The following is a 27,386-nucleotide window of genomic DNA, read 5'->3' on the forward strand; positions in this document are numbered from 1 at the left end:
CTTTCATCTTCTATGGATCTCCTACTCTTATTATATGACATAATACTTACAGAGAAAGAGTTTCTGGATTCTTGGCATAAGTCAATTGTCACTGCCATCCACAAACCACAAAAGGATCCAACACAAGCAAACAATTAACAATACCTACCGCTTTGACGTCTTTGTAAAATGTTGGAGAAATTGGTTAATGCCAGACTTTTCTATTTAGAAAGCAGTGATCTTTCCAATACACAATGTGGTTTTCATAGACATCATTCGACTTTGAACCATTTAGTCCATTTTGAAACATGTATAGAGATGTATTCCTGAAATAACACCATCTGGTTTCAGTGTTCTTTGATGTGAAAAAAGCTTATGACACAGCCTGGAGATATGGCATATTAAAACACCTCTATAACTCAGGTCTCAGAGGGTACCTTCCTATATTTATTAAAAACTCTTTCTAGCCTGATGATGGATGGGATCCAGCCATCACAGGTGATGATTAAATCCTGCTGTTATGTATATAACAGTATATACATAACTGGGAAACAAAGTAGTACTTCACCTTTCAGTAAAATGGATGAAGTACGTGAAACTGTTCCATATCAGAAGGGAAGCGTTAAAATCAATTTTGCAACATATGGCTTATGTTGCAAAAGAAGAAAATTAAAAAGTTGCAAAGGTAGAGCAATAACAAAATAATCAAATGGAGGGTATCATCTTCCCAATTTCATAAGCCATAATCACACGACACAGGCCAATGCTGTTGACCCAGATAAAACAATATGTGAAGCAAATGAAAGATATACCATGCCCAATTATTCAAACGAGCATATTAGCACATCTTCCAGAGAAATGGCTGTATATGCCATCAAACACTGAGAATAAAATGTCACAGTAGCAGAACCGACCATCAGAACCAAAGTCACTTAAGGAACTTGATATCCCAGAGGCTTCACACCATATATTAAACAGTGAACTGTAAACAAGGAATAATAATGTGCTTCAAGGATTTAGGTCTATTATGGCTTGTTGCAGCCTCAGAAGACATCAGTAGGCTCTTCAGTGGGTGACCCAGTCTTTTCCCTGATGGTTTATAATGAATGCAGCTGGTTGAGAGTGACTTGGATGCATAGATGGCCAGTCGCCCACCCAACCCATCCTGAAACAGAGACCAAGGAGCCTAACATGAATGCAAGTCACTAGTCCTGAATAAGACCAAAGATGCAATGAAAGTGAAGGCTTCATTAGGATCTCGTGACACAACCATGGCCCATCCTACCCGCATTGTTGGTGGAACAGAGTGTACACATTGGGACTTGAAAGATGGTGAACTATGTCTGGGCAGGATGAAGCCAGAGGAAATGCTGGTAGAAGTTCACAGCAGCTCTAACATGCAAATCAATTACCAGATCTATTCCTATGGGCAAAGTGCTAATCGAACCATCTAATAGCTGGTTCCCTCAGGATAGATGGTACTCAAGAGAATTGGTCTCATCCAGTAAAGTGAATGATCACAGGCCTGAAATGACCTCACATAGTCTCAAACTTTAAATGGATGAGGTCTAAACTTGCTTGGCTCAAAGTCGGGATGAAATTGTCCAGTGGACCACTTCTGGTGAGAAGTGATGCTGTTGGATGAACCACATGCCAGGTTATGACACCCAATGTGAGACACTCATTCCATGCAAGTATTGGTTGCTAGAGACAGCAGAATGGCTGCCATTGAAGGAATAACCTAGCCAATTTATAAAAAGTCCCTTGTCTGAAAGGCAGGTTTGAATGGCTATTCCTAGAAAGGTGGAGTTGGTCACCCACTCTGGTGTACCTATGTGCCCATTACTTCTTCAGAAATGAAGAAATTATGAAACCAAGAACCAGTAATAGAAAAAATTAAAAAATATAAACATAAATGGATGGAACACATTCAAAGAATGAAAACAGAAAGATTACCAAAACAAGCCTTAAAGTACAAGCCATTAGGAAAAAGAAAACTAGGATCCTCTTAAACGATGACTTCTAAGGCTGGAACAGGCCATGCTAGGCCTAAATCCTTGATACACATGATGATGATGATGAAAGATGAGTAACAATTTTGAGGACCATAAAATTTTGTCCTTTGTTATTCCCTTCTTTATGAAAATTTTATTTGACACAAGCACTGCAAGAACAATTTTCACATTCTTTCAAAAAAGGGAATGACCTGAATCATTTACATTGGTGAAAAAATATCACTCAAAAATATGAAGTCATAAGTCACATACACAATATGGCACAAAAAAGTACTTGAATAACTATGATATATGTTATGGAGTAAATGGGTTTATTAACAAAGAAATATCTTCACTCATGAAGATATGTCCACAACTATCGGTGGAATCTTGATCGAATAAAGTATATGATGGTAGATTATGTGCTCAAAATAGGCACATTGTCTTTCAAGACAGGTTTTGTAGTGCATGAGAAGGTTCTCTGTCATCTTGGAAAACAAGAGTTGGGACATCTGCTGGAGATATCATGTAATTTTATCCCTCATCAAGGTTTGAGGGCAGGTCATGGTGAAATATCCTTTCCTTTACCCTAAACGAAGACACCAAAGACATCACATGATGTGAGATCAGGAGAACGTGAAGGATAGGGGAATTCATTTGCTCTATGCTGCTGGAACAAATGCTCACAAACATATCGTAGGCCATTTGCTCTACCAATTCCATATGAACGAAAATAATGCTAAACAATAAAGATCTTTTCTTCCAATGTCAACAAACTGCTAAAGCTAAATATAATAGTATAAACTCTACACATGCTATTCTATTAATGTGCATGCAGTCAAATGGCATATCTCATAGTGCGTGTACTGATGGGAGTATCGAAGTTCAGTACTGTTTTTTATTGCACCATGCTATATATCACAAATCAAAAGATGTGTTTACATAAATATCGCATCAAAATCAAAGCAGACATGCTTTGTTATTAATTAATGTAGCTGTAGGGCATATCTAAAATATCTTTGGATCAGGGCTCCAGAAATCCACCTTGCCACAGGCGATTTATCAGAGGCAAGTGGATTTTCAGACTCATTCTAAATGCATTCAAAATTAATTGCTGCATTTTCTTTGCTAAATTTCACTTTTTTAAAAAAAATATTTAATCATCATGTCATTATCAAGTTATTTCATCACAGGTGATTCCAATGAATATTTTCAACCAGGAGATAGATGTAATTGATTTAATATTCCTTCATAGACTGTTTGCACAGAGATACTCTCTCAAAAATACCTTGCTACTGTTTCCAAAATGTGAAGTAATTCCCATCTATGACAACAGGTGGCACTATTTATCTCTCACCCTCTGTTATAAACTAAAACCTACTGTGTCCACAGATTAATTTTGAAATAAATAGTCAAGTATTCTCAAACTATTTGTTTTGCATAACTAGCAAGTCATCACCATTTTCATTTGGTTCACTGATAACTAATTATCTCAGTACTCTCAAGTTGATATGCAGTTGTAACGAAGTATTGATGTAAGCTTATTTTCACAATTTACAACATAAATTAGTTTAGTGTAATTATATATTTGAATTAAAAAAGGCTTTTTAATTGTTTTTTTAATTAAAAAAAAAACAATTATTTATCAAAAATGAGTCAGCAACTGGATCACATTATTGACTTTACATTGTGAAAAGTTAGTCTAGCACCATTGTCAGTGTAGACCATTTTCTGTTGTGTCCATAAATGCATTTGATTTTCTTACTGAATTATTTTATGGATATTTTAGATAAATTCACTCTTCATTACAGACATTAAAATATTAAAAACAATGGAGAAAAGAGTTCTGTTGTGTAACCTACTAAAAACAAAGATGTTCTTTCAAGACAGATGACTCAAGGAATTCAAGTAGTTATGTCACAAAGGCAAAGTTACATTCTGTCATGTATAAAAAATATCCTGGGACTGCTGAAGGAAGTTCTAGGCTGCTACAAGCTTTTTGAAGCTTTTTTAAAGTGGAGACATTCAATTTTCACAAAAAATGCTATGACATAGACTTGGCAAGAAATTACCTGAGAAAAAGACACACCTTTAACTGCTTTCCAATGAAAGAAGATGTATTCTATAATGTTTGAACACCTGAATTGCCTTTTTAATACAGACTTTAATATGTGCTAATTTTATTGTATTATAAAGTTAAATTCAATAAACTGTTTACCATTTTCAAAAGCATATTGGCCCAGTAGTGGAATAGTATCAAAATGATGTAACAAATTTGTGTCAGTTACTGCTGATGTCGTTAAACAAAAATTAGTTAAGGACATCAAATATTTGTGTAGGAGTCTTCTTCAGACATTTCAAATGAAAGAAAATTGTCTACTATATGAGATGCACAGATAAAAATAAGGAGTATTTGTTTTACATAATTCTTCTCCAAAACTCATCTGCAACGTACTTTGATAGATGAAAGAGTGAAATGAACAAGTTAGACTAGTAAAAAAAAAATTTTTAACAAAATTACACATTATTGCACATACTTTGAATTTAGCTGTTTATATACTTTTTACCATAATTTATACTTAAGGTAAGAAAAATTTGTTTTCTGACCAGTACATTGAAGTGGTATTTCTGGAGCCCAGCTTTGGATTACTGTATAGAAAATATACATAGGAAAATAACTACATCACAATTACTCCAATAAAAACTGAAGTTATATTTACTAAACAGATTTCACTCCACACACTATTTTTTTTTTTCATTTTTTGTCTAGTGGTTGTCACCACTAGGTTTTCCTGAACTTATCAGGCATGTGCATTTTTTTATAATCATTTTAAAAATCACCATTAAAACACTAGAACTCTGGTGATAATTTAACAGTATACTGATAGAGAAATATTCTGGATAGTTATTAGAAACTATGAATAAAGGAAGAAAAGTTGTGGCTATTGCACAACACACATCAAAATGGTTTGATATAAGGACTGGTCTGAGACAGAGCTGGGTAATGTCTAGATTACTGTTTAACATAGTCATTGATTGGATTATGAGAAAAGTTACAGGTATAAGAAGAGGAATTAAATGTAATTTCTATGTCATGACTAGTAGATTATGCAGACCACATGGTTTTGATATCATCAAAATAGAGATATAATAACAGAATAGGAAGCACTGTATAAAACAGCAAAAAAGGTTGGTCTTAAAACAAAAGTTCTTAAATTGACTGCCAAATGCCACAAAGAAATTAAAGTTATCAACATGCAGTAGAAGTTATAAATTTTACATACTTAGGAGCAAATGTTGATACTGAATGAGAACTAACAGAGATATAATTAAAAAGAGTGACAAAAGCAAATACTGCTTTCAGAAAACTGAATAATATATAGAAATCTAAATACAATAATAAATCTAAAATAAAGATCTTCAATAGCAATGTTTTATGCTATTGAAGATCTATTAGAAGAATATATATATATGCTATTGAATGATGACAAAATGTTTGTATAAACTATCAAAAATATTTTGGTTCCAATGAATAACAATACAATGAATTGTATAAAATGACTGAACAAAAAAGTATCACCAGTGAAATAAAAAGTGTTGTATTTGCAACCCTTGAACTTCATTTTTCTATCAAACACCAAGATTCATAACCTGTTCAGTTGCTTCTAGAATAAATCTACCAATGTGATACACCAGTGGAGCTCTCATTTTATTTCAGTAACTGGATGACTTAGATTTTTCTACAACATTATAAATCCCAAAGCTACCTTGACACTGCAAGTCACATAACTTGATAACTTACATCTTTCTATAGAATTATAAGACTCACAAAATACAAATTTCATAGCTTCTTACTGTTCCTAAATTTCTTGCCTAAATTATATATATTTCTTGCCTTTGTAACAGGAATAAGTGAAACATTATACAGAGCAATAGTCAGCAGTTAGAATTAAAGGAAGAATTAATGTAAAATCAGGCGTAAGGCAAGGATGCACATTAACTCCACTTTTATTCATTATCCATATAAATCACATTATGAAGGAAAGTGGCATTAAAGAAGATATCAAAATTAGGAATGTTAATCTTGGCTCTTTATGCAGATGATGTTATACTCCTAAATACTCTTAAATTGCAGGAATGGTTGTGAAGAGCTGGGTGCAGTTTCCCAGGTTTCAAATCTGAATAGGCAGGTAATGATATTATGTAAGGGTAACTGTGGGTCCAAATGATGTCGAAATGCATGTACATGAATGCACAAAGCATCAGAAATAAAGGAGTTTTTGGCATTGGTCAGCTCGAATTGGCCAAAACATATTGGCATCAGTGAGACCTGGTTGTCAGAGAATGATGTAGTTACAGGGATGGAATGTAATGGACAGAGAAAATATAGAAGTTAAGGAAGATTGTAGATCTTAGCGAAATGGTTCATTTGAGTCTGGTGTGAGATAGAGGCCAATAGAACAAAATATATTGTTGGTTGCTACTGTAGACTTGGGGTCCAGAAGAAGCGAATTACCTGCATTGGCAGATTAGCACAATGAGTGTAGGCCAAGTAATTATTATGGGAGACTTGGGGATACAGATTGGAAGGAGGAAAGGACACATGGCAAAACTGAAATGAATATACAGTTACTAAGGGATAATCACCTGAAACAGCATGTCATGGAGGGCCAGGAAGTTGAGTGTTGGATTCTGGTAATAGCATAAGAAGATCTATCTGCAGCTACACTAGTCACTCTACCACCGATCGGAAAAAGTGACCATACAGTCTTGTTCTGGGTGGTTGTTCAACATGTGAAATTTTCAGCAAAGAAAGGGTTTATTGGAACTACAAAGCTGGCAATTATGACAAACTTAGGAGACAACTTGGAGCAGTGGCAAGGCATAAGAAGCTAGATGAAATGAGTGTGATTAGCGCATGGGAAGCAGCCAGGGATTGATTGAGTGGGGCAGAATCAGGCTGCATATCCAGAGGATAAACAGAGTATGGATTAAGTGGATGAGAAACAATATAAAGCAGGAGCTGCAAAAAAAGAAAGCGGTATGAAAGGAATATAAACAAAAAGGTGATCAGCATGCTCGTGAGCAATATAAAGCCTAAGCAAGAAAGGTAATAAGTATGGTAAGAAAGGATAAATCGGATTTTGAAAGAAAATTAGCTGATTAGTAATTTCAAAAGAGTTTTTCACTATGTAGAAAGTGAGAGAAAAAGAATGATTATGGAAAGATAACTTGACTCCAGACTGATGGCAGAAAGTGACAGAAGCAGAAGATATAGTTCAGTTACTAGGTGATCACTTTGTGAAGATATATCATCCAGGTGGTGGCGACTTTTGCAGTTACTGACATAACAGAGACTGATGTGAGAATTGAGGCAGATGAACTGGGGATATATTGAAAAATGACAATGTGAATACAGCAGCAGGCCTAGATAGTATGTCAGCTTGTGTGCTATGCAAATGCGCAAGTGAAATGACAGTGCCTCTGATAAAGTTGTTTAATCTCTCTACCAGCCGTGGTGGTGGATGAAATAGCAAGATCAAATTTCACTTCTTATCCATATTATTCAATAGGTGTTACAGAATCATATCCAGATTTTGCTGGACATCTATAAACGTCATGGCCAGTTGGGGTGTTAATATAAGTCTCAGCTCCGACAGGGTTTAAGGGAGTGGAAAGAGGCGAGATAGTTCCATTACATAAAGGTGGCTCCAACACAGAAGTAGCAAATTAAAGACCAATTAGTTTCTCTGGAGTGGTGGTTAAAGTATTGGAAAAGTTGGTTAAAAATAAAATTCAGGAATGGATGGATAGCAATATAATACTCTATGGTGGCAGCACAGCTTTGTAAAAGAGAGGTCCTACCTCAGTAATTTAATAAAGGAAATAGCTACACTATGACACTGATGGACTTTGCAGAGACATTTGACAGAATACTATATAGAAAAACTATTAAAAAAATTGGAGCAAATGGATATGAATCTAGCAGCATGGATGGGGTGGCTGACAGACAGACATTAGAGAGTAGTATACGGTGGAGTGGAATCGATGAAAATGAGGGTGACTAGTGGAGTACCTCAAGGTTCCATACTAGGACCACTAATACTCTTTAATTTGTAAATTATTTAAGGGGGGAGGGGGAAGTTAATAAAGATGATATAGATATCTTGCAGGATGACTTAAATAAATTAGCAGTATGGACAATGGTTGTCAATTTAATGTTGCAAAATGTAAGGTAATGCACTTTGGGATGAAAATATTACATACTTCTTATCATATTGATGGTACAAGATTGCAGGAAATTGATGAGGCTAGGGATGATGGTGGATAGAGATTTGAAATTCAGAGTATATATTGCAAGAGCTGACAAATAGCTCAGAGGATTACTTGGATGTTGAACACATTGACAAGTAAAGATAGGAAGGTTATTATTAATCTTTATAAGACTAATTTAGCCACATGTTGACTACTATGCCCAGATTTCGTCGCCTACATTTCTAGGGGACCAGGAGGTGCTGGAGACAATTTAGAGATGAGTGACCAAGTTCATGACAGGTCTGTGAAATGTTTGCCATGAGGAAAGATTGAAGGTATGTGGGTTGCAGAGTTTAGCAGACAGGCAGAAGAGAGGGGGAAATAACAGAAACTTGTGAGTTACTAAAGGGATTCTGTAAGATTGACAGAAAGGGATTTCAATACATAGGGAGTCACACTTCGAAGTTGTCTAAGAGTGTGGTTAGTTAGTGTGCAGACTAGGTTCTTTACTTGGATGATGAATGAATGGAATGGATTGCCAGAGGTGGTTGTGAATGCCCAGCAGCAAATAAGTTTATGGAAATGTATGATAGGTATCATGTTAATGAATGGTGTGGATTTCCCACGATGAGTCTTTTGATTCCATAGAGTACCTGTATAAATAATAATAAATAAATCCAGTACAAGTCTGCAGGATTCCAACTAAACTGAATAACTGGTGTAAAAAATAAAAATAAAAAAAGTATGAAAAATCAGTAATAAAAAGAGAAAGACTATGAAAGTAGGAACAATGAAAACATCAACTGCATCCTGAATGTAAAACCTGTACAACAAGTAAAATTTCAGCTACTGAGGCACAATTTTTAGTGAGGATGGCAAATGAAATATGGAAATAGGCAATTAGCAAAGCTGGTATGGGAGGAAGTTAACTGAATAAATTTATATATAAAAGAACAAAAATTAGTCAAAACATTAAACCAGCAGTATACAAACAGTGTTCAAACCAACTTTAACTTATGGATATGAGAGATGGTGAGAAAGCAGTTGATAAATGACTAGAGACCACAGATATTAGTGCTGGGAAAAATTAGATCATCAAAATCAAAAGATGTCATCAATGGCCAAATTATATTAAAAGTGAAGATATTAGAAAGAAACTTGACATTGTTAGCACTCAGGAATATGTGAACAAAGCTAATATAAAGTAATATTGGTCACTTAACCAGAATAGGAGAGGAAAGGCTAGCAAAACAGGTGTTTGATGCCAAGATGTAGGCCCAGAGGAAGGACTAAGATCAAGATGGATTGATGCAGTAAGAAGTATCCTTGAAGCCAGAAAAATAAAACATGAAAATATTGGAGTGCTGACAAATAAGAGACTAATTTGGATAGAAATTGTTGATAGGAGATTAGCAGTACTGTCAATAGTACCCTGCATACTCCTGGAGGGGACATATTATGAAACTGACGAGATCAGAAGGCCTTGCCAAATTACATTAAAAAAAGTCTCCCAGTCTTGATACTCACACACATCTCTGAGTGTTCTGAACTGTTGAGCTCTAGCACTCGTGGGAGATCCACACATGGGGGAATAGGGGAATCGAAATCCAGTATATGTCCTGCAGCCTGGAAATTAGCCTATATTTAAACCAATAATAAGGATGACAATTTTTTTATCATTAAATTTTCTCCAATTTCTCTCATTTCAATACTTTCTAAAAATAACAGAAAATTATTCATATCCTACATTACATAAACATCACTCAACTAACAATTATCTATATGAATTCTGCCACTATCAATCAACAGCAAAAAGTCATGGATCTTTATCCACAAACTTTGCAACTAATACTAGTGTTCCACAAGGCTCTGTTCATTCACTTACTCTATGCTTTCCATATATCAAAAACCTTCTTCAGATGTTTGTCAATTGAGAAACCATATGGACACAAATTAACAGCCTCCAGAACATCAACCTCTACTATTCTAATTTCGGATCTCGAAACTATTCTTCAATAGGATTTAGATAATCTTGTTAATTTTAAAGCTCAGAAAACCCAATCCTGTCTTTCTTCTCACAAAAGAACTCTATTCTCCTAGTCTTTTGATAATAAAAATCTCTAGACAAGATTTCTTTTCTTGGGATAATTAATCCCAATCTTTCTTATCAATACATTAGGTTTTCTCTTCCACTCAAGGAAGTAAAAACTTCCTTCAATGGAAGTTAATTTTTATTTTTACTTATAAACAATTATTTTTATACAAACTCCCAAGCAATCAAAGAATGAAATATTTTTCTCACATTTGGGGTGGCATTCCTACGAGTTGCCTAAATATACTGGACTCGGATGAGAGTAATTAGGTTGATTAATGATTCATCTTTCACCCATTCACTTTCAGCAGAGATGTTCAGTTCTTGTTACTTGCACCTTCTACAAATATTTCCACAATCACTGTTCAGAAATAACATTGATAATCCCCAACTCCATACACTCTGCTCTAAATCTGTTAAACATCAGCAACTATCAAGTTCCTGTACACTCCAGATTCACAGTACAAATATTTCCTCTGCATTCATTCCTTTTACTGCTATCTTTTGGAACATTCTTCTCTCTTAAAACAACCAACAAGTCTTCAAATCCAATATAAAATTTCTTCATTCTCTTCAACCTTTTTTTTTGCCTCTCTATGGTACACTAAAGCTGAACTCTCGTGTATAGGAATATTATAAAATTTTGGGCTAATTCACAATATAGTATCATGCATTTTATGACAGATTTGAATAAAGGATGAGATTTAGAGTGGAATATGAAATCTAAGTCTTCAAATCCAATAACTTATTATTACAAAAGACCTCCAAGGAAGCCAGGAACTCACTGAGAAAAGCTACATTACCTACACCAGATGTCATATCTTTTCTCGAATTCATTCACATTACTTGCACTAATCATCTCAAAGTCATTCCAATCAGGCATCACTCTCTATAGGATAAAAATCTAGATCTCACCCTTTTCTTGATAGCATTCATTCTGAACTTCCAAGGATGCCTTCTCATCTTCTCCCAATTTTCTATAAAATGAAAAAAATTCATCTACCGGTATGCTATAGCATAAAGTTCACAAAGTTCAGACAAGGTAGTATAATTTTGCTTCATACCTTATGAAGCAAAATTACTTCCTTATCCTTAGATATTTGTGTTCAATTGAGTACTGTTATTATCCTCTGTGTTATATTTGCATTCTTTGCTATATGGCCTCTGAATTTCAACTTCTTATCAAATGCCACGATCCCTAGCCTGTTCAGTTTCTTTTAGAATAAACCCACCAGTGTATTACCAATGTGATACTCCAGTGAAGATCTCATTTTATTTCAGTAACTTGCTCATAACCAGTGTTTAGATCAGGAGAGAAAACATCTGGGCACTAGTACAGTAATAAATTTATGCAAAGCTCACTAATCGCAGCAGGAAAGGTACTTCAAGAGAGAATGCTCCAAACCTGTTTTATTCTATCTCAAAAATCCTTCTGCTGAGAAAACAACGTACAGAGTGACAAGGATTGTTTGGTATTATTCTGGTGGGTAAATTTACAATCTAAGCTAGATATTTTCATCCCTTGATTTTTAAATCCTGGTTTTAATATGCATTTGGAGCATGATTGACTAAAGACTATTTACCTGCAATCTACTGTTCCAACAACAAAATCTGAAACTGGTATTATGGTAAATTACTTGTAGTTAGGAATGAGTCCTACATAGTTGCTGGGTGATCAATTTTAGTGCACAGGCAGTGCAAGCCACTATCTCACTTACTCGAGGTCTGAAATGGATCGAAAAAGTACTATGTCTAGTTTCTAAAGTGGAGTTTCTGAAAAATGAATCCTTAGCTCATGCATGTCAATTTGATGCAGCATTCATATTCCAACAGAATAATTCTTCATCCTGTAAAATCCCTGACTTGAAGAAAAAAAGAAAAAGTACATGAAATTTTATATAACTCACCTGATGCTCCTCTACTTTTTGACGTATCTTTTCCAGGAATCTGTCCTGCTTTTAGCATATGATTTAGCCTTTCAACCTCATCCAACGTAGATGCTTTAGAAATAGCAGTCTGTAAATGATGAAATATTCTGAGTTATCATAAGAAGCAATGCATATATTATACCTTTTCATTAATAAGAGATCATATACCTATATAACATGACAGTAGTTCTAAGTAATTCTTTAAGTCGGAGATGAAATTCATTTTCTGGTGTTAAACCACACCCCTGCTTATTGGAGGCCTGAAGTGGCCTTAAATAAAAAAAGTTCCATGTTTGGTCTCTAAAGAAGGATTTCCAGACTAGATAAAAAATGAATAAAAATACAAAAATAAAATAAAATCAATAGTACAAATGTACTACAGGTTTACAAATAAACCTTTTGTGGTTGAAAGTTATATTAAAAAAAAATATATATATAGAAAATGTCTTTTTTTTATTTGTAACAAATTTTGTTCTGCTCTTGTTGACTAACATGCAACAAATTCACTTAATCAGAGCATCTTAATGAATTAGTTAATCATAGCATTAATCTTTCAATGCAAAAAAGTAGAATAGCTGCTTGTGTGTTGTGGTATACATAATAAGAAAAAATATCATTTTTATGTATTTCTATTTTGCCTAACAAATGAAAACTAGGTAACAAATTTCATTAACATCCTATCCAGTCATAGAAGAATCGTTACCATTTTGCTAGTATAGAAGAGTCCAATTATAGCAGAGAATGGTATAATCATTCCTCAAGTCAGTCTTGAACATAACACTGAAAATTATTGCGTATATTTATCATATGCATGAGACTAAATATATGCCTTGTTAAGCAGACTCTTATTGTTCGTAAATGATACAGAATTGAAACTGTTCATAGCTGAAGTTTCCATTATTAATGTTTCTATTATTTTCACAAGAACTATCATATCTGTGGCAATTTAAGCTATTCAAAAAGTTCTACAGAATCAATGAGAGAGAGAAAGTGTGTCAAATATTACAGCATGTTTATGAAAAATCAATCCATTTTTAGGTTTATGTATTGTAGAAATTTTTGTTGCCTAATTTTGTCCCTACAAATGATCTGATAATATCAAAACTGAAATGACTCAAATGTTCATATATATAGTAAATACCAAACAGTATTAAGTTATATCCAGCCATTGTGAAATCATTACTATCAATTTATTATCCAAAACTTTGTCAACAAAAATGATTCAATCAAAACAAAAGTGTGTGCTATGTGGACATCATTCAAGCCAGTCACATAACAAATACATATAATTTCAACTCTTTTCTTCTTTGCATCCCTACAAATGCTTTCAGCGAAACAAAAGATTGGCTGAACAAATTTTCAGAATTCCAAATAAAATAAAATTCATCTAGTCATCAACGAATCTTGGAATAATTTGTACCTGAATGCATAAAAACAAATCTAAATAAGTGTTTATGAATTTTACAAATGCACACCTGAAATCAGTCAAAAACAATACAGTTGACTGAAAAAGACCAAACAAGTGCCTCACAGGTATAATGTTATGCAAATGAATTTCACTATAGCATACTATCTGCCATGACAAAATGAGTTTGTTATAGTAAGAACTGACAACACTGATGATGACATTCATTATTCAAACTAGCTAATGCAATGGTTTCTAAACTTTAATGTTCTTTCCACATCTTAAGCACATTTATTTCTTTTGATTAAATAATTTATTTTACAAATAATCATCCTAATAAGTATTTTATTTATCTAGAACATAATAAATTAATACCTTTGAAGACCAGGTATCAAGACAAACAGAAAAGAAAAGAATGTATAAAAATTAATGCCACATTCTTTTTAACTTAGAAATTCACTCTTAGTGTATAACTTAATACACATAACTAAAATACTGTTAGTGAAAGTATAAATGTGAAATTGTTATTTTATCGTCTAAAACTTTAAGGCACCATTTATGCAATATTTAAAAATTATGATAGCAAACAGAAACAGAAAACATATTTAAATACTGCTGCACAGAAAGTTACGCAACTGAAATTATTTGAACATTACTTTGCGTTAAGAGGATTGAACGATGCAAACTTATTTTAGGAAAGTGTGCTCTAGAAAGCTTGTGTGATGGTTTAATGGAATGAAGACAGCACAAGGAAGGAAATAAAGCAGATTTAATGATTCCAATATTTAGTTTCCACCAATATTTATGATGGTACAAAATGACAAAATTTCATGCCGGCTGGGGCGTTGCGCCCGGTTAAACAAGGCCCCCGTTGTTTTCGCCAGGGAACCAGGGCGAACAGTGAAAAGTCGGCTACTGCAACAAATTTGAAAAACACCCCAACTCAACATCACCAGAGTTAAAGATCAGTACTATCAACATAAGAAGCCTGAATGGCAAAGAAATGGAACTAGCTGAGGAATTAGATAAATACCAGATCGACATAATAGGGGTGACTGAAACAAAAAAAGAGAATCATACACATATACACATATAGTATAACAAGCATACCACATGGATATCCTGTAAAAATTTTGCTAACTATACAAACATTCTTAAATGCTTGGGTAGTTCTTGGAATACTCAATTCTTGAAATAGACAAAAATGGATGGGGTGAATTGGCTTTTATGACCACCAGCATCGGATTATAAGTCAGTTTAAAACCTAATCTTATCCTAAGGGACCATCACCCCCCCCCCACACACACACACACTACCTGCCTGTCCAGTGTCCAGCATCTGGCCCTAATCCCTCGCTTTACTCAGACACTGCAATGACACTCTAAAATCAGTCAACTGTCAACAATCCCTTCCATCAGAAACATGTCTAATGAAAGAAAGTGTTTCTCAGTTTGTGAAAAAGTTGAAATTATTTGTGAGACAGAACATTGTGCAAAAATGTTGACATGTGTAAAAAGTTTGCTTTTATCCTCTTCAACAGTATCGACATCCTTCAAGAATAAAATGTGCTTACATATTGATACTGGTAAACAACATAACTGACATACAAAAAAAAATGTAGAACGTGCAAGCTTACAAACATTGATGAAACATTGCTTCAATTGTTTACTGGACAACATGCTGGATTCTCAATAGGCAGTCTGATGCTGAAGGCTCAAGCGGTAAAGTTTGCTATACAATTTGGATGCAAATTTTATTTTATATGTAAAAACAGTTGGCTGAATTGATTTGAAATTATGATTATTAATTAGTATTGTTTTTACTTACAGGGAAATAAACTGAGTTTAGTATTAAGTGTATAGTTTTAAAATTATTATTATTAAAAAATATAAGACTTATAGATAAACTGACCATAGATTTTTAATTCGTACGTGTGTTCGTACAATATTGCCTACCAGTTTCGCTAGTAACTGACTAGCTTTTTCAAGGCTTGCACAGTACAAAAAAATTGATAAATGCAAAAAAAGGTTTAAGAATACAAAAAACGTTAGTACCTGTTAGGTAGCTAAGGTAACACGTTCGCCTGACATGCCTGTATGAATTGCAACTTTCTACTAAGTATCATGAACACATGTTACATGCAAACGCATAATATGATTATTTGCGTACTGTAGTTCTGTTGAACTGAGGGAATTAATTAGATTTTTCAAAGTATCATTCAGTATGGCCCTTGATTTCTGTTTAGTTGCTGCCTGTACGTAGCACTACTGCCACTTCTTTGAATAATCGATGTCTGTAATCATCAACTATAGGGCATAGACTGTTATCCCACTGTGGTTCGAAGTTGAAAAGTAATGTGCTAGACCGGAGGTGATTGTTCTGTTGTGATTTACATTGCCAACATGTTCTTTGTCTTATTTCCAGGTTTCTCGAAGTTTGTCCAATGTAGGAAAGACTGCACGTGCATGGAATATTATACACACCTGGATATTTATAAAATGGAACACTGTCCTTAGGAAATCTTAGAACCTGTCTGATGCTAGTAGTTGATTTAAATACAATCCTGATGTTATGGGCTTTTAACAATCTCGCAATTTTGGTGGAAATTGAATCCATAAAGGGGATGACTGCTGTTGAAATTTGCTGGGAGATTGTTCTTTCTTGTTGGTTATCTTTGTATAGAAATTTGTTAATGTTTCGAGGATAACCATTTTGCGATAGTGTTATAGTGATTTGGGACAGTTCTGTCTGAACTTCTTCATCGTCGGAGATAAAGTTTCTGGCCCGATTTCTCAACATGTGGATGATACTCTGTTTATGTGTGACCTATGATGGTTTGAAGAGTAATGTAGATATCGTCCAGTGTCCGTAGGTTTTTTTTTGTAAATGGACAGTTTGGAATTGTTATCTTGATTTTTAACTAGTGGGTCCAAGAAGTGTAGTTTTTTGTTGTTTTCTACTTCTAGAGTAAATTTGATTTTATTGTGGAGTGAGTTGATTCTGTTGACAAACATATGTAGGTTTTCCATGTTGTTCTGCCATATGATGAAGATATCATCCACATATCTCCACACCATATTGAAGGTTTAGCAGTAATGTTGGTGAATATTTCATTTTCAAATTTCTCCATGAAAAGGTCTGCACATGGTGGTGACAGAGGGCTGCCCATGGCTAGGCTTTCTAATTGTTGGGATACCTTTTTGTTAACTTTGAAGAAATTTGATTGTAAGCAGTACTTGAACATCTTGTAATATCAGCAGGAAAGAGATCTTTGATAATGTTCGTGACTTCTACTGGTACATTCGTGAATAAGGATACTACGTCTAGACTGGCCATTATGTCTGTTTGTGTTATCTTCAAATTTTTAAGTTTGTCAACAAATTGTTGAGAATTTTTTATGTAGGACTCTGTTTGTCTGATTTTTCCCTTAAGTAAGTTAGCCAGGTGCTTAGCCAATAGGTAAGTGGGGGAGGACCTGCCATCTACAATCAGACGAAGTGGCACTTCTTCCTTATGCACTTTAGGAGCTCCATACAGTCTAGGAGTAATGGGATGTGAGGATTTAAGCTTTCTTTTTAGTTCTTCAGGCCAAGTGTTCATGTTACAGATCAGGTAGCTTGTCTCATTATGGTTCTTCATGGTAGGATCTTTGTTGAGGATTTTGTACATGGAACTGTCTGATAGTAAGTCGTTTATCTTCTTGAAATAGTCTTTTGAATTTAGGATGTTGGTGACATTCCCCTTGTCCGCTTTAGTTATTATTATTTCTTTGTTCTTCCTCAAGTTCCGAATAGCTTTCCTATCATATGGAGTGGTATTAAGTTTTGGTTGTTTTGCTGTTACTACAGCAAAAATTTTACAACCAAAATTTGTATAATTATTATTATTATTAAGAAAGACCTCTAGGGACTCAGGGACTCATCGAGGGAAGCCATACTACACGCACTAGCTATCATACTTATTCTTGAATTCATTCACACAGCCTGCACAACATCCAACAGCAATTCACTCCAATCATGCATTACTCTATGAGAGCAAAATCTAGCCCTAACCCCTTTCTTGACATCATTCATTCTCAACTTCCATGGATGACCTCACATTCTTTCTCCACTCTTCAGAATATGAAAAATTCCATCAACTGAAATCCTGTATGACCCTTTCAGAAATTTGTAAGTCTCAATCACATCACCCCCTCTTTCTCCTGTTTGATAGTATCTGCAGCTTACAAATTCTCAATCTGTCTTCATAATCTGTACTTCGCAATCCTGATATCGTTTTGAACACTTTCCTTTGCACTCTCTCTCCACTGTATCAGAATCACCACAGAAAGTGGAGCCTCCACTTTTCCCATATGCATTGAAGACAACACACAGTCGAAACAGCTCTCATCCCGTTACTCCCATCCCTAATCTTGTTTCATCATATTCTATCCTTTGCCTTTCCCCAAAAATTTCCATCTTTCACCTTCTTCCCAAAGAATTCACAGTCCATCCTTGAAATCTGGATTTTAAATTCAGATACCTTTTGTCTTACCCGCAATTCTCCCACATCTATCTATCTCCACATTTCCACCCCCCCCTCCTTTCAGTCATACTTCAGCAGTAATATAAACGTTTATTGACATACACCAGATGCCAATCAATATAAACACAATCAGGAACATCCTACAAAGGTATGTCCAAAATTCCTTTCTTATATTCATGTATCTATATCTTTAAAACATCAGTAATGCCCTAAAAATTGAGTAAAGCCAATGACATCATAAAAGGGGTACTCCTAAACAAAAATTGGCAAAATAGCCAGAATAAATAAATAATATTTATTTAGAGGAGTAACATGAAAAATTTTCCAGAAATATCTAGAATACCTTGAAATTATATTTAGAGTGAAACTGCAATACTTCATAATTCTACTATCTTGATAAACTTGATATTTTGGCCCATCAGGAGCCCAATGGTTTGAAAATCCATAAAAAATGTTATCCTATACATCTAATAATTTCATACAAAGATATATGTCTAATAATTTCATACAAAGATACCTCCACATCACCTCTATCAAAATACATAGCAACATTACTATAATCCCTATCAGCCACAAAAAACTATGATCAAAACCACCATGATCTTTTCCACCATACATCAAACTTATTCTTAAAATGGCATTCTAACATCATGGCAGCTCTGTACACCAATGTTAATGTCCCTAAGACATTGGAATATCATTCACACACTGCTTTTAGAAGGTCCTCCTTTAAGACTCACACACTAAATTAACCCCTAATGATATTAATCATTATTAAATTAACAGTTTCTGCAAACTTTTTCAAATTTAATGACATTTATTGGGTTGTTGCAAATGAAATGGCCTATTTTAAGGACGACTGAAAAAGAAGAGAATAAAAAGAAGAAGAATACCTGTTTAATCAAAACAATCTCTCGCAGCATCAATGCAGTGTTGCCAACGTGTGGCAATGTCATTTATATCACATTTGTAAAAACCAGTGTCTCTAGAAGTCATGAAGTCCTTCACTGCTCGATAAAGTGATGCGTCATTGGCAAAGCATTTCTTGGACAAAAATTGGCTCAAGTGCCGGAAAAAACGGTAACCTGTTAGGAAAATGTCAGGAGAGTATGGAGAATGAGGCACAATTTTGTATACCATATTGTTGATTTGCTATATGGTTGACACTGTCGTATGTGGTCAAGTGTTATCCTGAAGAAATAGGACTCCATGTCTATTCACAAGTGCTGGTTGCTTAAGGCACAATTTGTCATGCATTTGCCACATATCTGTACAATACTGAATTTATCGTTACCTTGTGGAAGGAATGATTAGTGAATAACACCAGCAGAAGACCACCATGCAGTAAACATCTTCATTGGATGCAGAGGTGCCTTTGAAGTCCTTCGTGGAGCATCTTTCACTCCCAACCACTGCGACGAACATGTACGATTGTCGTAGAATATTCGCTTCTCATTCACAGTCACAATTCATTGCAGGAACCTTTCTTCTTTACTTCTTAAGAGAGAAGAACACACTTCCAAATGCCGTGCTTTGTTTTCAACAGTGAGTTCATGAGGCACCCACTTGTCAAGCTTCCTTACTTTTCCTATTATTGCCAAGTGCTGTGAAACAGTTGAGAAGTGTACATTTAGCATCTGGATGATCTCTCGTACAGTTTGTCATGGATCTGATTGGATTAAATCCTTTAATTCATTCGAATCAATGGAGGAAGGACAATGGCCAAGGGGTTCATTTTGTAGCCTCAAATCTCCTGAGCGAAATTTTGCGAACCAACAGCGAGTGGATCTCTCATTAGTTGTTCCTCCATTGAATGCTTTATTGATGTTTTTTTACTGCAGCCACTACAGAATTTCCCAATTTGAACTCGTAAAGGTATAGCAACCTTAATTAAGTGGGTTCCATGATTGACTTGATGTCGGTAGTATTCAATGTTTAATGCTCGTTGAACGAAACAAATACTACAATTGCATCACCAACGTGTGACACTGTCACATGACATAAAAAATTTGCATATACCTCAGCACTTGCTTTCTTCAGCAACCAGTAGAAACCTGACAGTCATTCAACGGCCATTTCATTTGCAACAACCCAATATATTCAAACCTTTGGGCTCCCAAAGGAAAAACATCAGTGACTGATTGGCTGAACTATAGGGCATCTGGAATCCAGCATACTAAACCCATCGCTGGCATTAGTTTTCATAGTAGATATGTGGACAATGTTATATGTATTGGACTAATCTTTAGAGGTACCTGTGGCATAATAAATTAACCACACTAGCGGCCAAGACTTATATATACACGTCCAGTTTATCATGGATGCGAAGTGCATATTAAAATTATAATACCATCATCATCAAATTCCTACCATGTACCCTCAAGGGGTGTACAGTATATGATAGTACTACATGAAAAAAATTACATCATTAATTTCCTATCTACAATTTTCCTCCAAATCAGTCTGTTACTTGTTAACACTCCAATATTATCAGATCTTATATTTTTATCGTGTAAAGCACTTAGTACCGTATCAATCCACCTATATCTTGGTCTTCCTCTGGGTCATTTTCCTGCCAACCTGGCAGAGAACACTTGTTTTGCTAATCTCTCCTCGCCCATTCTGTTCAAGTGACCATATCACCTGAGATTAGCTCTGCTAACGCATTCCTGGATGCTGACAATGTCAAGTTCTTTCCTAATATCCTCGTTTTTAATATGATACTGCCATTGATGCCATCTGTTCATGCCTATAATCTTTCTCAGGACTCTCATATCTGCAGTCTCTAGTCTTTGGTCAAGTGTTTTACTTCTGACCCAGCTCTCAGATCCATAAGTTAAAACTGGTTTGAACACTGTCTTGTATACAGCTAATTTAGTGTTCCGACTAATTTCTCTCTTATTCCATATGAATTTATTCAATTGACTTCCCACCATACCAGCTTTGCTGATTCTGTTGTCTATTTCTATATTTAATTTACCATCTTCAGTAAAAATCGTGCCTAAATAGCTGAAATGTTTTACTTGTTCCACAGGTTCTCCATTCGCAACACAGTTGACATTTTCAATGATTCTGCCTATTTTCATTGTCTTTGTCTTTTTATTGCTGACCTTCATACCATATCTATTACAACAGCTATTCAATTTAGTCAGAGAATCTTGCAGACTTGTAGCGGATTTATTTAGAAGTATAACATCATCCGCATAAAGCAAAGAGCTGACATTAACATCTCCAATTTTGATATCAGGTTTAATACCACATTCCTTCATAATGTGATCCATATAGATAATGAATAACAGAGGGGATAATGTACATCCTTGTCTCACACCAGATTTAACATTAAATCATCTTCCTGTACTTCCTTCAATTCGAACTGCTGACTTACAACTCAAATAAAGACTAAGTATTGCTTGATATAATGTCCCATTGACACCATATAACTGCAGCGTATTGAATAGCTTCTCTCTTGGAACCTTGTCATATGCCTTTTCCAGATCGACAAAACTTAAATACAGATCTTTGTTATATTCCCATGATTTCTCGACTATTTGTCGTAAAGTGAAGATCTGATCCTGACAGCCTCTATTTGGCCTGAATCCAGCTTGTTCTTCACCAAGCTTTTCTTCCACAATTCTTCTCAACCGTTTCTCAAGTATACTTGCATAGATCTTGCCAGGAACACTAAGTAGGGAAATACCTCTGTAATTCTCACATGCAGTTTTATTTCCCTTTTTATATATGGGTACTATGAGAGCTCTACTCCAATCATCAGGAATTCGTCCCTCTGTCCAGGCTTTCTGAACTATGCAGTGCAGCCACTGTAAGACTCTTATACCACCATACTTCAGCATTTCTGGTCGAATATCATCTACTCCTGCTGCCTTTCCACATTTCAAGCCTTTGATGGCTTCTTCTACTTCAAGTATGGATATGTATTCCTGACTGCATGCCTGGTCAGTGTTTTTTACCACTGTGCTGTTATCACTGCTTGTTTCATTTAGCAGTTTTTCAAAGTAATTACTCCATACTTCAAGGATATCTTTTTCTCCTGTTTTCATGTCACCTTTTTCATCTCTAATTCCTTTTATAGCACTCTTTCCTCCATTCTTAAGCTTCTTCAACAACCTCCAGAATATTTTGCCACCTTCTTGATATTTATTTTCTATATTCTTGCCAAAGCCCTCCCATGACTTTTGTTTAGCTAGTTTTACTGAGTGTTTAGCATTCTTGCATTTGTCTCTATATTCTCTAAGAGCACAAGCTGACTTATTTGACAGGAACTTTTGGTATGCTTTCTTCTTTTCCTTCACTGCCTCTTTAACCTCCTGTCCACCAAGGAGTTCTGATTTTTTTATCCTTACAAACAACCTCACCACATGCCTCTCTGGCAGAATCAATCAATGTTTTCTTCAGAGTTTGCCACTGAATCGCGAAGGTTTGATTCCTGTTCTCAAACTCTTTCATTTTTCCTTCAATAATCTTTGTGTATTTTAGTCTACAGCTCACATCTGAGAGTTGCTCAACTTTTATTCGCTTTAAAACTTTCTTACATGTTATTCTTTTCAATATGAAATTCAATTTTATCCTGCTCAAGACTAAATAGTGATCACTTCCAATTTCAAATCCCCTGTACACTCTGGTGTCCTGCACCAGGGAGAAAACATCACTATCAACAATAACATAGTCAATGAGACTTTTCTTATTCCTAGCCTCTTCTCTCCATGTGAATTTGTGCACATTTTTATGTTGGAACATGGTGTTAGTAATAACCAGTCCATGTCCTGAGCAGAAATCCAACAGATATTTGCCATTATTATTAGCTTTGCTCTTTTCTCCAAATTTTCCCAAAATATTTTTGTATGTCTCACAATCATTTCCTACTCTGCTATTTAGATCCCCAACAAGGACCAACTTTTCATTTTTCATTGTGTCAGTTGCTTTTTCTAAAGCCTCAAAATATTCCTCCACTTCTACCTTAGTAGAACCTTCTGTGGGACCATAGGCACAAATAAGTCTCATTGTCCAGTTCCCCATTCTCATATTTGCCCACATTACTCTACTTGAGACTGACTGCCACTCAAGAAGATTAGCCTCGTATTTTGTGTTGAATACTATGGCTACTCCTTCTTTTCCTTGATTTTCATTGCCTGAATATAACATTTTGTATTTATTGCTCAGAAAGATCTCACCAGTTTTGGTCTTTTTTGTTTCAGTCACCCCTATTATGTCGATCTGGTACTTATCTAATTCCTCAGCTAGCTCCATTTCTTTGCCATTCAGGCTTCTTACGTTGATTGTACCGATCTTTAACTCTGGTGATGTTGAGTTGGGGTTTATTTTCAGATTTGTTCCAGTAGCTGACTTTTCGCTGTTCACCCTGGTTCCCTGGCGAAAACAACGGGGGCCTTGTTTAACCGAGCGACGCCCCAGCCGGCATGAAATTTTGTCATGTTGTACCATCATTCTATATTTTGGTTTAACCAATAAGAATACAATTTGGTCGGCTAAATCCCAAATTGCCAGCCCATCCTCGTCCGTTCAGTATCCAAGTAGATACCCAACAGGGTGCACCAGGAGAAGGTGAGGATTGGACATTAGCTCAGAAGCCCTGGTTGGTTCTCTGCATTCCTTTAAAGGCTATGTGGAGGTCTCCTCTCAGTTATACAGCTTTGACCCTTAAGCACCCCATTGTAATACCATTGATATTACATTGAAATATATGATGGATATGAAGCATACGAGGATGTGTATTTGATCAATAATGGCCGGTAAGGTGGTTAATAATGGAACACATATAGACCACAGTAATAACTTTAATTAAATAAAGATACCATGTGAATGCAATTTATCATATTTTGGACAAACAGACCATTCTGTGGAACAAAGAATGAAGGAACATCAATATTATATCAAATACATGAAACCTTATAAGTCTGGTCTAGTACAACATAGCATTGACACTAATCATAATATACAGTGGGATAAAGTTTGTCTTCTCCGCATGTAGGTTTAAATATGAATGCCTTTTTAAAGAAAGTTGCGAAGCCCTCTTACATCGGCTGAATTTAAATCGAAATGACTCTCTCTCTCTCCCCCCAAAAAGTTTGGGAGACTCTTATTTTATGCAACCATCAATGAAATAACTATCTTTAAAGAATTATTTAATAATATTTTAGTAATTAATCTTCTGGCACGCAGCAACAAATTATTTGGTGATTCACTGACTGTTCTGTACTTTGTATTCCATTCCTTTAACTGTTTGTTCTACACTGAGGATGTACTGTTACTTTCAGTACGAAATATTTGTACCTTCATTTAATTAAAGTTATTACTGTGGTCTATACATGTTCCATTATTAATATATGTATTGAAGATTCAACATGCATAAACATCCTATAAACCTCATTCAACAATTTCAGTAATAGACTTAAATTTTACCACAGAATCAGAATATAACAAATCTATAAACTTCCTAAATTTAACTTTAATATCAGACCCAACAACCATATAGAAACAAAAATATTCCATAAACCTACAAACATCAGGAACTACCTGCACTTCAACTCCTACTACTATCCATACGCCATAAAAAAAAAATCAGTCTATCTTTCACAGTTGTGAAACAGGTATGTGAATTTAAAACTATATCAATGCATATAAATTCTCAACCAACAACAGATATCTTAATAATGAAATTAAAAATACAAGATTTTCAAAAACCAAAGAATATTCAACAAAATTGATAATTTATATGAACTTAACAACCAGAATTCAGTTAATCATTTCATTCAAGCAAAGAAAATTTTCCTTCGTGTAAAATCATAAACTACCCTAATTTCAATATATAAAGCTTTTAACTATATTTTTAAACATGCAGACCACAAATTAGCTTTTACTACTAATCGCAAGCTGGCTACTTTTCTGAAGCCCACCAAAATCCATACATGCAAAGAAATATTTGAATACAACATAATATACAGATTCCTTGCCAACCAGATTGTAATATCATCTATACAGGCTCAACCATTAGATTACTTATGGTCCTGCCTGCAAGAGCACTTTCAGGAATAATATGACTAATCCCAAGTAATAAGCGACAGTAAATAAATAAAAATGAAACCAAAATAATAAAAATCTATTATTGGATACACAATATTAAAATCACATCCAATTTTCAGGCCAATAAAAAATGACTAGGAATTTGATGTAGCCATTTAAATGAACACCATCACCTTTTTTACTGTTCATTATCTCTCATCTTCCCCCAGGAGAGCATCCTTTGTAATTCTGAAGACATCGTGTCACAAAACAGCTCATACACCATTTGAGATATTTTGTTTATTCATCATAAACAAAACCATTTTTGTTTGGTTTTAAATTATTTCTCCACATTATTCATCCTTTCCTGATGTTTTTCATTATTTCTCCATGAATTTTAGTTTATTTTTAATTCATTTCTGTCTCATTCTTTTATAGTCATTCAAGCTTCCTTCTTTAGTCTTAAAAATAATTTATCCATATACTGTCTCAGTTAAATTACAAAGATTATCATGACAGTAACTATAGTTAATTTAATCACAGCACTAGGTAGCCTGAAGAAAGAGAATCCTAAGTCCAATTCTAGTCAGTGACTAAAGGAACTTTTTCTAAACCTTTTTTTGACTGGTTCCGGAGTTAAACGACCTCTGGCATGGGCAAGCGGATTTATTTTCTCCCAGCAAATAAATGTTAAATGAACTCAACCACCTCTTTCACTTTTCATTCATCTCTCATCTTCTTCCTCAGGAGTGTTATTCATCCTGTAAACTCAAGAAAATCAACCACAGAATCCACACTATTTCAGACATTAAATATATAATATTAGGATTGTGTACCAAGAAATGGCAGCACTTGTCAGCCACTTCACTGATGTCATGTGTAATTAGTCTTGGACCAGCAATCTCTGGCTACCAGTGGCGACTGAACTGCTCCCCTCCCCAGTCCCCAAAAGTTAGAGCTGAAACAGCCTCATCTACATCCTATAGGGGAATAAAAGGTATTAGAGGATTCATGGAATAAGAATCAAATCTTGGAGACTCGGTGGAAAACTGAAGAAAAAGTGAAGTGATTCAGCCAGGAAAGAATGTAGTGAAGTTGTTTGCATGGATGGAAAAATCAGAACACAGAGGTCAGAAAGTTAAAGAAGCAGTCACAGAAAAGAGTAAGTAAATTAGAATGTGCTCTGAAAGAATGCAGAGAAAAATGTAAAAAAAAGCAAGCCAATATGTAAAAGCAGCTAAAAGTCACGGGAAGACTGGTAAGAATATAGAAGATAACCATTAGGAAGGTGGGGTTCTTAAGAGTCAAAGCTGTAGTAACTGAAAAGAGACCTCCATAGTCTTTAAAGGAATGCAGAGAATTGACCAGGGCTTCTGACCTAATATCCAATCCTTACTTTCTCGTGATGCACCCTGTAAGGCAGTGTTTCTCAAACTTCAGATATCCACGTACCCCTTCTTAAATTCATTATTACCAAGTACCCTCTAATTAATTAATTAAAAACAAATTCATTCATTCATTAAAAATAAATCAATTAAAATTAATAAATTAATTTAAAATATTTTAATATTAAAATATTAAAATTAAATATCAATTTTATTTGAATTTATATGTTCATGTAAACAAAAAATATGATTTATTTTTAAATTTTGGTTCTCTAGAGATGTCAGACGACATTCATCAATTTCATTTGATCCAGATGCAATATCAATGTTTTCTTGTTCCTTACAGATACTTGTATTTGCTATATTGCTCTCTTTTGGGGGTTTTATAAATCCAATCTTTAACCAATGAGCCATACGTAAGAATTTGAAAGCTAAAAAAAAAAAAAAAAAATACTGTATTTACTTGAATATAACTAACTTTTTTCCCAAAATTAAAACTAAAAAATCATGTTGCGAGATACGTGCAGGAATTTTCAGAAACTAAAGTTTTCAGAAGGAAAAAAAAATGAAAATGGTGCGACTTACCAAGAAGCTTCTTGGTAAGTCGCACTAAATAGTACTCGCTATCACAACTTTTTGCATTGAGAACAGTTTATTTGTGTCATCGTCAAAGTCATCCACCCAAATAGCGTCATCTTCTTTCCCATTATTTCAAGCAAAAATTACCAGTAATTTACAAGACTTGAGTGATACATAGAGCAACGAAGAACTGCATATGATTGGTGC

The 27,386-nt window shown here is 34.7% G+C and overlaps 1 protein-coding gene across 1 annotated transcript in view; it reads right to left on the bottom strand.

Moving 5' to 3' along the window:
* Positions 1–27,386, bottom strand: part of LOC150099664 (U2 small nuclear ribonucleoprotein A'-like) — a 146,915-nt gene that overhangs the window by 11,956 nt on the left and 107,573 nt on the right. The window contains exon 7 of the mRNA XM_090403676.1: positions 12,228–12,336. Coding sequence (XP_090259802.1) covers positions 12,228–12,336 — 109 coding nt within the window. The remainder of the gene's footprint in view (positions 1–12,227; positions 12,337–27,386) is intronic.

This window comes from Typopeltis vanoorti, chromosome 14, assembly GCF_054136105.1.
Source record: "Typopeltis vanoorti isolate ZY-2024b chromosome 14, IOZ_Tvanoo_1.0, whole genome shotgun sequence".
Classification (NCBI taxonomy): Eukaryota; Metazoa; Arthropoda; class Arachnida; order Uropygi; family Thelyphonidae; genus Typopeltis; species Typopeltis vanoorti.